The sequence below is a fragment of the Miniopterus schreibersii genome, assembly GCF_964146895.1.
Source record: "Miniopterus schreibersii genome assembly, chromosome: 16".
Lineage (NCBI taxonomy): Eukaryota > Metazoa > Chordata > Mammalia > Chiroptera > Miniopteridae > Miniopterus > Miniopterus schreibersii.
In genome coordinates this window covers 36,394,753-36,406,855 of record NC_138116.1, presented here as the reverse complement: position 1 = coordinate 36,406,855, position 12,103 = coordinate 36,394,753, and the positions used below count along the sequence as shown (strand labels likewise).

At 56.8% G+C, this 12,103-nt stretch overlaps 1 protein-coding gene across 1 annotated transcript; it reads left to right on the top strand.

The window, feature by feature from the left end:
- Positions 1 to 781: 781 nt before the first annotated feature.
- Positions 782 to 11,863, top strand: ALOX12B (arachidonate 12-lipoxygenase, 12R type; the record flags this gene model as incomplete). Its single annotated transcript, XM_081161758.1, has 15 exons — positions 782 to 928; positions 2,207 to 2,411; positions 5,219 to 5,300; positions 5,402 to 5,488; positions 5,599 to 5,721; positions 6,057 to 6,160; positions 6,490 to 6,662; positions 6,901 to 7,044; positions 7,895 to 8,098; positions 8,324 to 8,410; positions 8,729 to 8,898; positions 9,126 to 9,247; positions 11,002 to 11,102; positions 11,298 to 11,468; positions 11,637 to 11,863. 15 exons carry the CDS (start codon positions 782 to 784, stop codon positions 11,814 to 11,816), a joined length of 2,100 nt encoding a protein of 699 aa, XP_081017884.1. The 3' UTR covers positions 11,817 to 11,863.
- Positions 11,864 to 12,103: the final 240 nt, after the last annotated feature.

Genomic DNA, 12,103 nt, shown 5'->3' with positions numbered 1-12,103 from the left:
TGCTCTCCTCTCCCATTCCTGGTCATCTCTCCTGAAGCCTCCCTGCGCTCTAGGGCCCCTGGGCTCTAGCTGCATCATCCAACACCCCACTTTTGTGGGCTCTGGGCCCTGGGTAGAAGGGTGGGCCAGCCTTCCTGCTGAGGCCGCCACCTGTTCCATTTCCCAGACGGGAATGGCCAGCCAGCAGGCCAGCTGCACAGTGAGTTTGTGCTGTACCCTCTCCCCTAGCCCCTGCCCACTGGGACCCCCAGAACTGATGCAGGTAACTGACTGCCCATGGCTCTGCTTAGCAGGGTGCCCAGCTTTGCAGCCCATGGAGGCGGGCAGAAGGAAGGAGCTTATTAGGCTGATAAAGATCTGGGGGCCCCGCCCAGTCCCCTCCCCCAACTTCCCTGGGGCCCTGGCTCAGGCTGGACTGGCTCCCCCACCCTGAAGTCTTCTTCATCTCAGGCATCTTCCACCCGCCCTCTCAGAGGCAGGCGCAGTGCCCTGCCTCCTGTCCCTCCCGCCAGCGCCCAGAGGGCCTGCAGCGCAGACACCTGCTCACCCGCCAGCAGCAGCGCCTCACCCCGCCGGCCTGGCTCCCGTCGCCCGCTGAGGGCAGCAGTTTCTCCGGGTCCCGGGCTGCTGGGGGCCAGTCCTCCTTGCCTCACCTCGCCTCCTGGGCAGGCTGGCCTTTCCACTCCTCTCCGGGTCTGGCTTCCCCTGCCTGGCGTGGGTCCGTGCAGCACTCCACGGTGTTTGGCACTGAGCTCCCCTTCTTGCTTCCTGAGGAGCAGCCATGGCCACATACAAAGTCAAAGTGGCCACTGGGGATGACCTGTTGTCGGGAACAATGGACTCCATCTCACTGATCATCGTGGGGACCCAAGGGGAGAGCCACAAGCAGCTGCTGAACCACTTTGGGAGAGACTTTGCAACTGGGGCGGTGAGCATTTGTGACTGTGAGTGTGGTGTGTGTATGTGTGTATGGTGTATGTGGTATGTGTGTGTATGTATGTGTGAGTGTGTGTGTGTGGTGTATGTGTGTGGTATGTGTGTGTATGTATGTGTGACTGTGTGTGGGGTTGTGTATATATATGTGAGTGTGTGTGGTGTGTAGGTATTTATGTGTGGCATGTGTGTGTGTGCATGTATATGTGTGAGTGTGTGTGGTACATGTGAGCCTGTGTTTGGTATATGCGTGTATGTATGTATGTGGGGGAGTATCGGGGGGGCATAAGGAGGGAAGGAGGGGTGCAGAGGAGGGAGACAGAGCTTGGCTAGGAGAGGCTGGGGAGCTCTGGGGGACATCTGAAAGCAGTGGGGCTCCCAGGGTGACTCTGGATGCCCCTTGCCACAGACCTGGCTCCCAGCCTTCCCTGGTCTTGGGGCCATCCTTCTTCTCGCTGGCTGGTCACTTCCCACCCCTTCTGGTCATTCCTCATCTCCTTCCCTCCCCTTTCTCTCCTCTTCTCTCTCCCTTTCCCCTCTCTCACCATTTGCCCCGCATCCCCCCTCTCTCCACACTCCCCTGCTCCCTTTCTCTCTCCTTCCTCACCCCCTTCCCAGTCCTTTCCTCCCTCCTTTCCCTTCTCTCCCCCCCTTCCCCCTATTCTCCCCCACTCTTCCCAAGTTAAAGTGCATCATAACTGACTTCCAACGACATCGGACCAGCCTGTCCGTTGGGGGCCTGCCTTCTCCATGATGGAAGCACTGTTTGCTGGGCCCTCAGCCCTCAGACCTGATTTTGAGTCGAGTTCAGTGACCTGCTGCTACGTGGCCTTAATAGGTCACTCTGTCTATGTGGCTATTTTAAAATCACTACATCTTCATTGATAAGTGGGAGGAAAGGGGGGGCTGGCTGGACAGCTTCTGCCCACTCTAAGACTGCAGGGTCTTGGGGCCGTGGACCCCACTGGCACAACAGACCCTGGGGATCTGCATGGCTCCCGCAGCCTCAGACGACTGGGGAGGTGGGCGAGAGGATGGGCCTCAGGAGCTGGGAGCAGAGAGACAGAAAGTCTGGGTCCTGCCCAGCCCTGGGTAGATGGGCCCAGCAGAGGACAGTCAGGTTGGACGGTGGGGGGAGAGCCAAAGATCAGGCCACCCCAGTCCAGGAGGGGAGCAGCGTGAGCGAGGCCTGGGTGAGCAGCCAGAGCAGTGGGGAGCTGGGGCGCCAGGGCTGAGTCCTGCGTGCTCAGCTGCCCGGCCCGCGCCCTGCCAGGTGGACGAGTACACCGTCCAGTGCCAGCAGGACCTGGGAGAGCTCATCATCATCCGGCTGTACAAGGAGCGATACTCCTTCTTTCCCAAGAACTCCTGGTACTGCAACTATGTGCAGATCTGTGCACCTAACGGCCGCATCTACCACTTCCCCGCCTACCAGTGGATGGATGGCTACGAGACCCTGGCTCTGCGGGAGGCTACAGGCAAGCTCTCACCACCCCACCCCATGCCGTTGGGCCCCTCCAGCGTGGCCACCCTGGACTCCCCACCAGCTAGCCAGGTGCCAGCCCCACAAGGACTCCTGGGAACTCCTGCCGCTCTCACATATTCCTCTTAGTCATCGCTGCCCTGCCAGACCCAGCTCGGGTGACACCCCAGGAGCAGAGATGAATAAGGCATGGGGCTACCCTCAGGGTCTCAGCTCGCAGCTTCCAGCTGAAGACAAGCGTGCTCTTGGTTACCCCTACCGTCCTTCCCTCCACTCCCACGGGCTGCCCAGCCACTCTGAAAAGACCCCTTGCTACTTTGGATACAGGCCTCAGGATCCTGGTAGGATACCCCATTTGTGCCAAATAGCATGTCCTGCTGCTCCAAAAAGACTCCCTGTCACTCCAGCCGGGTTCTGTCACTGCAACCGGATGCTTTGCTATTCTAATCAGAAGCCCTGGTACTCCAGCCGCTGTCTCGTTTCATTACCAAGGCTGTGAGTGCAACAGTTCTCCGCGGTGCTATAGCAGGAGGCCTTGTGCCTGGCTGTGATGCCCTGGGTTTCTTAATGAGCATTTTTTTAAGACTGATAGGATGTTCTATTGCTCCAAAGGACTCCCTAGTACCCCAAGACACCTTATTTCTCTAACAGGACTCACTGCTACTTCCGAAGGTCCCCTTCATCCATCCAGTAAGGCTCCATCCCGCTCCAATAGGAGGCCTTGTTACTCACACAGACTGTGGGGGTTTCCCTTGGTGGCCCAGCTGTTTCCCAGTAGCTTGGTTGCTCCCATGGAAGAGGGACAGGATCTGAGTGCCTCACTCCTTATGTCCACCCCTGGCAGCGCCCTTGCCTAGAAGGCTTGGGCCAGCTTCCTAATGTGTGGCTGCTACATAGGGACTTCAGGTCTGTCTTCTTTTGTTTCCTCGGCTCCACCACCGAGCTTCCGCTGGCCTTCCTCAGGGTGGGTCGGAGGGGAGAACAGAGCTGAGGGGGCCCAGGGGCGTGGGCCCCCATCTTCCCTGCAGCTGACCACTCTACTCTCATCTCTTATTTCACTATGGTGAGAGCCTTTTCCCAGGAGGAAGGGAAAGGTGCCTGAGCTGGGAAAGGAGAGGCAGGGTGAGAGGGGGGCAGGTTTGGGGGAGGGGAGGGAAGCCAAGGGGAGAGTCTTACTGGGTGTTCAAAGCATCTTCCCACAACCATAGGTCTGAGTGGCATGGAAGCTGGGAACAGGCAGGGTGACACTGGGTGGCAAGGTAGGAATGGGGTTAGGTGGGGCAGCTGTCAAGCAACACCAGGGCAGGGAGACTTGAATCATCTGCTGGGCACTTGAAGGAGTGAGGCTCCCACTCTGGAGATGAAGCTGAGCTAGGGCTCTGTGATGCACAACTCCAGCTGGCGCTGTTCACCCAGAATACAACACGAGCTGAGGCAGATGGAGGAGGGAGAGGCTAACAAAGGAAACCTTGACCGAAAATGATGAGGCTACAGTGATGAGCACTTGCCAGCCTGGGACTGCTAGCCAGGATGCTGGAGAAAACTAGGCATGGATTTGGAGCTCAGCTCCACCATGTACTAGCTGGCTATCTGGGTATACTTCTCAATTCTTTTAAGCCTCAGTGTCCTCATCTGTAAAATGGAGCTAAGAGCAGAACCAAGTTGATAGGGTTGATTTGAGAATCCAATGAGACAATCTCTAAAAGGAGTTTTGAAAAAGCTTAACAGCTGTTGGTGGTTGTTAGTGGGTAGTGGGTTAGTGATCAGAAAGAGACTGCCTTGGTTCAAATCCTGGCTCACTGTTTTCTCTCTATGTAATATTGATTATTTCTTCCTTGTAAAATAAGCATGACAATATTGTCCCTTAGCTGAAACTGTGGGGGCCAGAGATATTTTAAAATTTAGATTTTATTTAGAAAAGATATACAAATGTGATACACACATATTTTTATCTCTATATCTCCATATATCTTCTGTGTATATATATATATACACACACCATATGTTATGTGATATATTCAACAGGGCACCACCTAATCAAATATACTAATATTTCTGCAGCAAAAACTATGAATAGTTATACCAAGTGAGTTAAATAAAGACTGTCTATAGTCACAGGTAAGTTTTGAGAAGGCTTTTCCAACCAATTTGTACTTAACTTGTGGAAAAGACAAACCAACCTGATTTGTGTAGCCTGTTGGAATTTGGAATTGTGGAGAGCAGTCTGTGAGCCTATAATATTAGTCACCTGCCTCATAAGGTTGTGCTTGTGTGGATTAAATTATTAATATAAAGAAAGTGGTTAGAAAGTGCTAAGTCACTGTTACTAATATTTCTGTGGGTCTGAAAGACGAACATCCCTGCAGCGAAAGGGTTCAGCTGGAGGGAGTAGAGCAAAGGGGAGGAGGGTGGTCCCTGATCCTTTTTTAAAAAATCCTTACCCTAAAGGGGGAAGAAAAAGAGAGAATCATCCCTTATGTGCCCCAACTGGGCTGGGGATCAAACCCACAACCTAAGTATGTGCCCTGACCAGAAATCAAACCTGCAACCTTTTGGTGTACAGGACAATGCTCTAACCAACTGAGCCACCTAGATAGGGTGGTCTCTGATCCTTTTATCTCAGTTTTTTGGGAGGACAAACATCCTCCCTCTCCCAAGGTCAGCCTTTCCCATCCTTGACCATGGAGGGCCCCCAGAGCACGCCTGGGAGGCAGAAGCTGAATTCCGATCCCTGAAGTGGGTGGGGGCAGGCAAATGAGGAAGGCCTGACTTTGAGCCCCCCTCCCCTTGGTCTCCCTACAGCAAAAACAACAGCAGATGACACCCTCCCAATTCTTCTGGAGCACCGCCGAGAGGAGATCAGAGCCAAGCAGGACTTCTACCGGTGAGGGGAGGGTGGCAGGGGCTGCGGGAGGTCAGGGGGCCAAAGATGGCTTTGCCCTCTGTGCCTGGGATGGTGCTCACTATCTCAGCTTCTCTTTGCAGCTGGAGGGTCTTCGTTCCCGGCCTGCCCAACTACGTGCACATCCCCAGTTACCACCCTCCTGTCCGGAGAAACCCCAACCGGCCTGAGTAAGAACCTGAGCTGCCCCGGGCCCTCTGATGGGGGACCTCTGGGCTCTGCCCCTTCCTCAAGCCCTGGACCCCAGGTGGCCCCCCCAGACCTGCATTCTTTCCTGCAGGTGGAATGGCTATATCCCCGGATTCCCAATTCTCATCAACATTAAGGCCACCAGGTTCCTGAACTCAAATCTGCGCTTCTCCTTCATCAAGACAGCCTCTTTCTTTTTCCGCCTGGGGCCCAAGTGAGTGAGCACAAGTGCTAGTGGGGCGAGGGCTCATGAGAAGACCGCCTCTCTCCCCTGCTCCGTGCCCCCCTCTGCCACAGCCCCAGAGGTTAGAATGGCCAGGAAGGCAGGGGGAGCTGCTAACACAAGCCAGAGAACATGAGAGGTGACACTCAGAGCCCGAGGCCTATAAAGGCCTTGCGCTATGGGCATGGGGACCCTGAGACCCAGAGACAGAAAGAACAGAGACTTTGAGACTCAGAGACCTAGGTGGGGCGGGGCAGCTCTGCCCCAATTGAGCAGGCACTCGGCAGCCTCCCTGATGGTCTCCCCCTTGAATCCCACCTGCTAAGGGCACTGAAGTTCAAACTCCGAGGCCTGGTGGACTGCAAACAGTCTTGGAAGAGACTGAAGGACATTAAGAAAATTTTCCCTACCTACAAGACTGTCATCTCTGGTATGGGTTGGGGCATCCTTAATGGAACATGGGGAGCCCAGTGATCTCTGGCGGAAGGAACTCCAGACTCGTCAAGGAGGCAGGACCCCCACGTGGGGCCAGTGGGGTGGGAAGAGCAGGCGAACCTAAGGCAGGAGTTGGGAGTTGGGTTGGCGCGCCCTCTGGCGGCTCCTTGGGAAACGTCGCCCTGGGGCGGGGGAGGTGGGGAGGCTGCTTGGTTTTCCTCTCCGGTGCCCGTGGTCTTCCTTTGGCTGGGCCCTTGGCCCCATGCCTCTCTGTCCCTGATGGGGACTGGGTAGCTTCGTGACGTTCCCGCACCATTCCCCCAGAATACGTGGCCGAGCACTGGACAGAGGACAGCTTCTTTGGGTACCAGTACCTCAATGGCATCAACCCAGGCCTGATCCGCCGCTGCACGCAGATTCCAGACAAGTTCCCCGTCACAAACGACATGGTGGCCCCGTTCCTGGGCGAAGGAACGTGCCTGCAAGCGGAGCTGGAGGTGAGGCCTGGTCTGATGGAGAACCTCACAGCCTCCTGGCTTTCCCCTGCCCTGGGCACCCCCTCTCTCCCCACCTCCGCTGCCTGCAGAGTTCTATCCCCACCCCACCCCGGGACCCCCCTTCTTGGTTCTTGGCCACCCCCTGCATCTGGGGAGCCAGGGCACTCTGTACCCAAGGTGTGGGTCAGGGGTGCCCCGTGTTGGTGCTACCTGCCTGCCCACTGCGGCTCCCTTGCAGAAAGGGAACATTTACCTGGCAGACTACAGAATCTTGGAGGGCATCCCCACCGTTGAGCTCAACGGCCAGAAGCAGCACCAGTGCGCTCCCCTCTGCCTGCTGCACTTTAACCAGGAAGGGAACATGATGCCCATCGCCATCCAGGTGCTTGGGGTGCAGGCCCCACCACTGTGTGAGCGCGTGGCCAGCGTGGGAGCCGATATATGTGCATAAATATGTGTGTGGGCCTGTGTGTGTACTTGTATGCCCTATGTGAATGTGTGGTGAGCTGGTCAGCCTGTGTGTGTGTGTGTGTGTGTGTGTGTGTGTGTGTGTGTGTGCCTGTGAACCTTACATCCCTGTGTGCCACCTGTTTGTGAGGGTTTGTGCTTGTGTGTGTACCTCTTTGTGTAAGCATGTAGAGTGTGCATGCTGTGTGTGTGAGCATGGAAATACTGAGCTAATCAGACTTGGCAGCTGCCTTCAGAGTTTGGTCTGGCAGAAAATGGAACAGAGGTATTTCCTTCCCAGAGATCCCCACTAGAGTCAAGTCCAAATTAGAAAAAGTCACCCCTCTGGGGGGGGGGGGAGGCACAGTCAAATCCTGATGCTCCTGGCTCATTAGTGGAACACTTTAGGCTAGATTTCAGCCATCTCCTCCCCCAGAGGCTGGGTATCCTTGGGCACTGCACAACCTGTGCAGCTGAATGTGGCCGTCGTGGGGTGGAGATAAGGAATGCTTCTCAGAGGAGGCAGCTTGTGAGCTGGTTCTTGAAGAATCAGTGGGAACAGCCAGGTAGAGAAAGGGACAGGGGAAGGTACTACAGACAGTGGGAACAGCAAGAGCAAATGTTAGGAGGGAGGAAAGAACTTAATGTGTTCAGGGGAACAGAGGGACTGGAATGTAGTGGATGGAGTTTTTACCTCCTCAGACTCCCCTTGGTCTCCCTCCTGGGGGTCCTTGTGTGTATAGGTCTCTGCCCTCACCTAACTCTCCCTCCTTCCCCACTCCTAGCTCAGCCAGACCCCTGGGCCCAATTGCCCCATCTTCCTGCCCAGTGACTCTGAGTGGGACTGGCTGTTGGCCAAGACTTGGGTGCGCAACGCTGAATTCTTCTGCCACGAGGCCATCTCCCACCTGCTGGGGACCCACCTCATTGCTGAGGCCTTCTGCCTTGCTGTGCTGAGGCAGCTGCCCATGTGCCACCCCCTCTACAAGGTATGGACTTGAAGGAAGGGCCTCTGTGAAGCATCGCTGCCCCCACCTGGCCTCAGAAAGCCACCTCGCTTGCTCAGCAGTCAGAGGGCTCCCAGTTAGACTAGGAGAGGCAGCTGGGGTGGGGACTGCCCAAATTGAGGGGGTCTGATGCTGCAGAACTGGGGGCGCCGAGGTCCTCCGGGGGATAATTTCAGTTCCCTTTCATTGTCCTTGCTTCTCTCACAGCTCCTGGTCCCCCACACCCGATACACCATTCAGATCAACAGCATTGGACGGGCTATCCTCCTCAATGAGGGGGGGCTCACTGCCAGGGTAAGATTGCCCGCAACACCAGCAAGATATTTACTTTCCTTTTGGCCTTTGCAGTTAGACTAAAAGCAGGATTTCCCACTTGTCTTTAGCTCATGAAGGAGCCTGGAGAGGGGATTGGCTAAAGTGGGTGCTGTGTCTACAAGGGCATGGAGGCAGGAGCTGGGTGTGCTAGCTGGAGTGTGAGGATTCCCAGGGGGAGGCAGGTTGGGTGGGAGGGGGTAGATGAGTATCATAACCTGTGTGTGAGGCAGGTGTGAGCTTCATGGGGCAGGCTTGCAAGGAACCCGCTGGCTCCAGCATCTGCCTCCTTCCTGACAGGGCACGTCCCTGGGCCTGAAGGGCTTTGCTGAGTTGATGGCACGGTGTCTGTCAGAGATGACCTACGAGAGCTTCTACCTCCCCAATGACTTTGTGGAGCGTGGAGTTCAGGACCTGCCGGGATATTATTACCGTGATGACTGCTTGGCAGTGTGGGACGCACTGGAGAGGTAAGATTGGGACAGCAGTGGGTGGCAGGGGAGCCTTAAAGCACCTGAGCTTGGGTCTAGTGCCATCTCTGACCTTGACAAGCAACCCTTGCCATCTCTGCCTCACAGGACTTGCCCACCACATGCCTAGGGCAGCTCTGAGGCCAGGGCATCCTGGGAAAGGTGGGGACAGCACAGTTGGGGAGGGCAGGAGGAGGGTCCAAACTGAGGCCCTGTTTCCCGGTCAGGTATGTGACAGAGATCATCACCTACTATTACCCGTGTGACGCAGCTGTGGAGGGTGACCCGGAATTGCAGTCCTGGGTGCAGGAGATATTCAAGGAGTGCCTACTAGGGCGTGAGAGCTCAGGTATGGGCCTGGGCACCCGAGCATCTGACAGGGGTCCAGGGTTTTGGGGCGGGCCCTCTCAGCTGGGCTGGACATGTCTCATTGGAGGCTGAAGGAGGCCAAATCACTGCCCTAGAATTTTAACAGGGTCCTTCCCTGTCCCTTGGAGCAGCAGCATCTTAGAGGGATTGAGGAAGAAAGCATGGCTGGCCCTGTCTGAGTTCAGGGGCTATGAGTGTCTCTGAAGAGACCTGGAGCGGTCCCAGGCCTCCACCAAGAAACAACCTTTGTGGACTGAGAAATGGGGCATGAGCGCAGACAGGAAAGGGCAGAATGTATTACAAGGTGGGGAGCTGGTGGGGAGCTGGTGGGGTGCTGGCAGGCTCCAGAAGGGGGAGAGCATTTGAAGTCGTGCCACATGGGCACCCACTCAACAAGCATCTATGATGTGACTAACACTGTGCTGGTTACTGAGAAGGCAAAAGGGAATGGGCCGGGTGAAGGTACTGCCCTCAAGGAATTCACAGTCTGGCGGGGTGGTGGTGATGGTGGTCTGTTCAAGTAAATGGGCAGTTACATTTTAGCAGGACTGGTGCAGTTTGTTGGTGGGGATAGGGGCCCAGGGGAGGCACCTAACCCAGATTGGGGAGGGGTGGTGGGTAGAGAGTGGCGGGTGGGTAGTAGCAAGCTAAGATCTAGCTGAGATCTTAGCTAGCTAAGATCTGCCAGATGGAGAGGTTAGCTATGAGATGACAGAGGTGAGGGTAGAGAGTCCTGGAAGTTGCTGACAGGTCCCTGCAACTGGAGCTGAGGGTGGGAGTTGGGCAGGCTCCTGGTGGGGCTAAGGCTGGAGTCTTGAGTAGGGGCCAGGTTGCACAGCGCGGTTAAGGAGTTCGGAATTACTCTGAGCACCAGAGGGAGCCATGGAGGGGTTTGCAAGGAGATCAGATTTGCATGTTAGAATATCAGGCTGCACTGGTAGTTAGGAAACAGTTTTGGAAGCTGCTGTGGTGTTCAGGAGGGAGGTGGCAGGGACCTGGCTAAGGTGAGGGCTATAGAGACACAGAAAATTCCAGAGAGAGTTGTGAAATAGAAATGACAGGACTTGGTCACCAGTTTAGGTTTGGCGGTGGGGGAATAGGTGGGGGTGGGGGAGGAGGGGCCAAGGATGACTCAGGTTTAGAGCTTTCAAAACTGGGTAATGGTATGTGTCACTGATCTGGGAGCACGGAGGGCAGAGGGGTTTAGAGAGGAAAATGATAGGTCTGGTTTGAATGTGTGAGGTTTTTGGAACCTGGGGTCACCGTGGCAAGCAGGGCTGGCTGCTTAGGTGGGACAACAGAGAAAAAAAGCAAGAGCTTGGTTAGTACAAGACCAAGAGCCAGGCTACTGAGAAATCTGTCTGGAGTGAGCGGGGAGCGGATGGAGGATTGTAGTCAGCAGGAGAGCCAGGGTTCTTCCAAAGCCCTTTCCGCCTGAGGCCTGGGGCCGGAGAGCTCCCCTAGGCAGCTGGAGGAGAGATCCGAGGGCCTCCTGTCAGGCAGGTGCCCGGAGCAGGCCTGGAGGACAAGGCCAGCGAGTGTCGCTCGCCCAGCCCTGTGGCCTGGGCTGGGGGGTGGGGCTGTGGCCACAGGAGGGCCCTGCGGGCGGGATGGGGGCGGGAGGTGGCCGCCGAAAGCATTAGCAGGGGGCTGAGCCGGGCTTGCTCGCGCCCTCTACCGGCCGGTCAGGACCAGGGCGGGACTGACTCTGCCCCCGCCTTTCTCTCCGCTCAGGCTTCCCCACGTGCTTGCGAACGGTGCCTGAACTGATCCGATATGTGACCATTGTCATCTACACCTGCTCTGCCAAGCACGCAGCTGTCAACACAGGGCAGGTACCTGTGCTCACCAGCCCCCGCCCCAACCTCAGGCGCAGACCTAACCTCCATCCCAACCCCAAGCTCAAACCCAGCCTTAGTCGGCCGTGACCCGTCTCAGTCTGAGCCCCAGTTTCAGTCTCAACCTCAATGTAAACTCGAGAGTCCCTGGGTGCTCTCTGAGCCAGAACCCCTCCTGCGCTCCACCTCCAGCTGGAGTTCACCTCCTGGATGCCCAACTTCCCCTCGTCCATGCGGAACCCGCCGATGCAGGCCAAGGGGCTGACCACTCTGGAGACCTTCCTGGACACGCTGCCGGATGTGAAGACCACGTGCATCATCTTGCTGGTGCTTTGGACACTCAGCCGGGAGCCGGACGACAAGGTGCCCTGGGGCCTCGGGGTGCAGGTGGGGGTGGAGGGCTCTGAGCACAGGCAGGGGGCTGGAAGCTGGGGGGCAAGACCGGAGGGGAGCGGCAAGGGAGAAGGGCGGGGACAGAGAGGCTCCTGAAGGTGGAGGGAGGGGGCCAGCGGCTCGGCTCTGTGTCCGCAGCGGCCCCTGGGCCACTTCCCCGACATTCACTTCGTGGAGGACGTCCCGCGCGGGAGCATGGAGACCTTCCGCCAGCGCCTGGCCCAGATCTCGCACAACATCCGCCAGCGCAACAAGTGCCTCCCCATCCCCTACTACTACCTGGACCCCGTGCTCATCGAGAACAGCATTTCTATCTAGGATGGCTCATTAGCCTAGCCTCTCCCCGCCCTGCACCCGGCTATTTAAAAAACAAACAAAAAAACTACAAACACTTCAAACTCAAGCCCTGGGTCTGTGTTTACTGGCGGGAGGGGAGGGCAGGGCAGGGCAGGGCAGGTGCCACGCTCACACTGCGACGCTGTTTCCACCACCGCGGGGGCCCAGGTAGGCGCAGGGCAGTGCCAGGCCTGGGTTCTGCTCCCTGAGGTCCCGCGAGGTAAGGGCCGGGCGACTCCTGCAGGCGGCGATGCGTCAGGCCTCCTCGG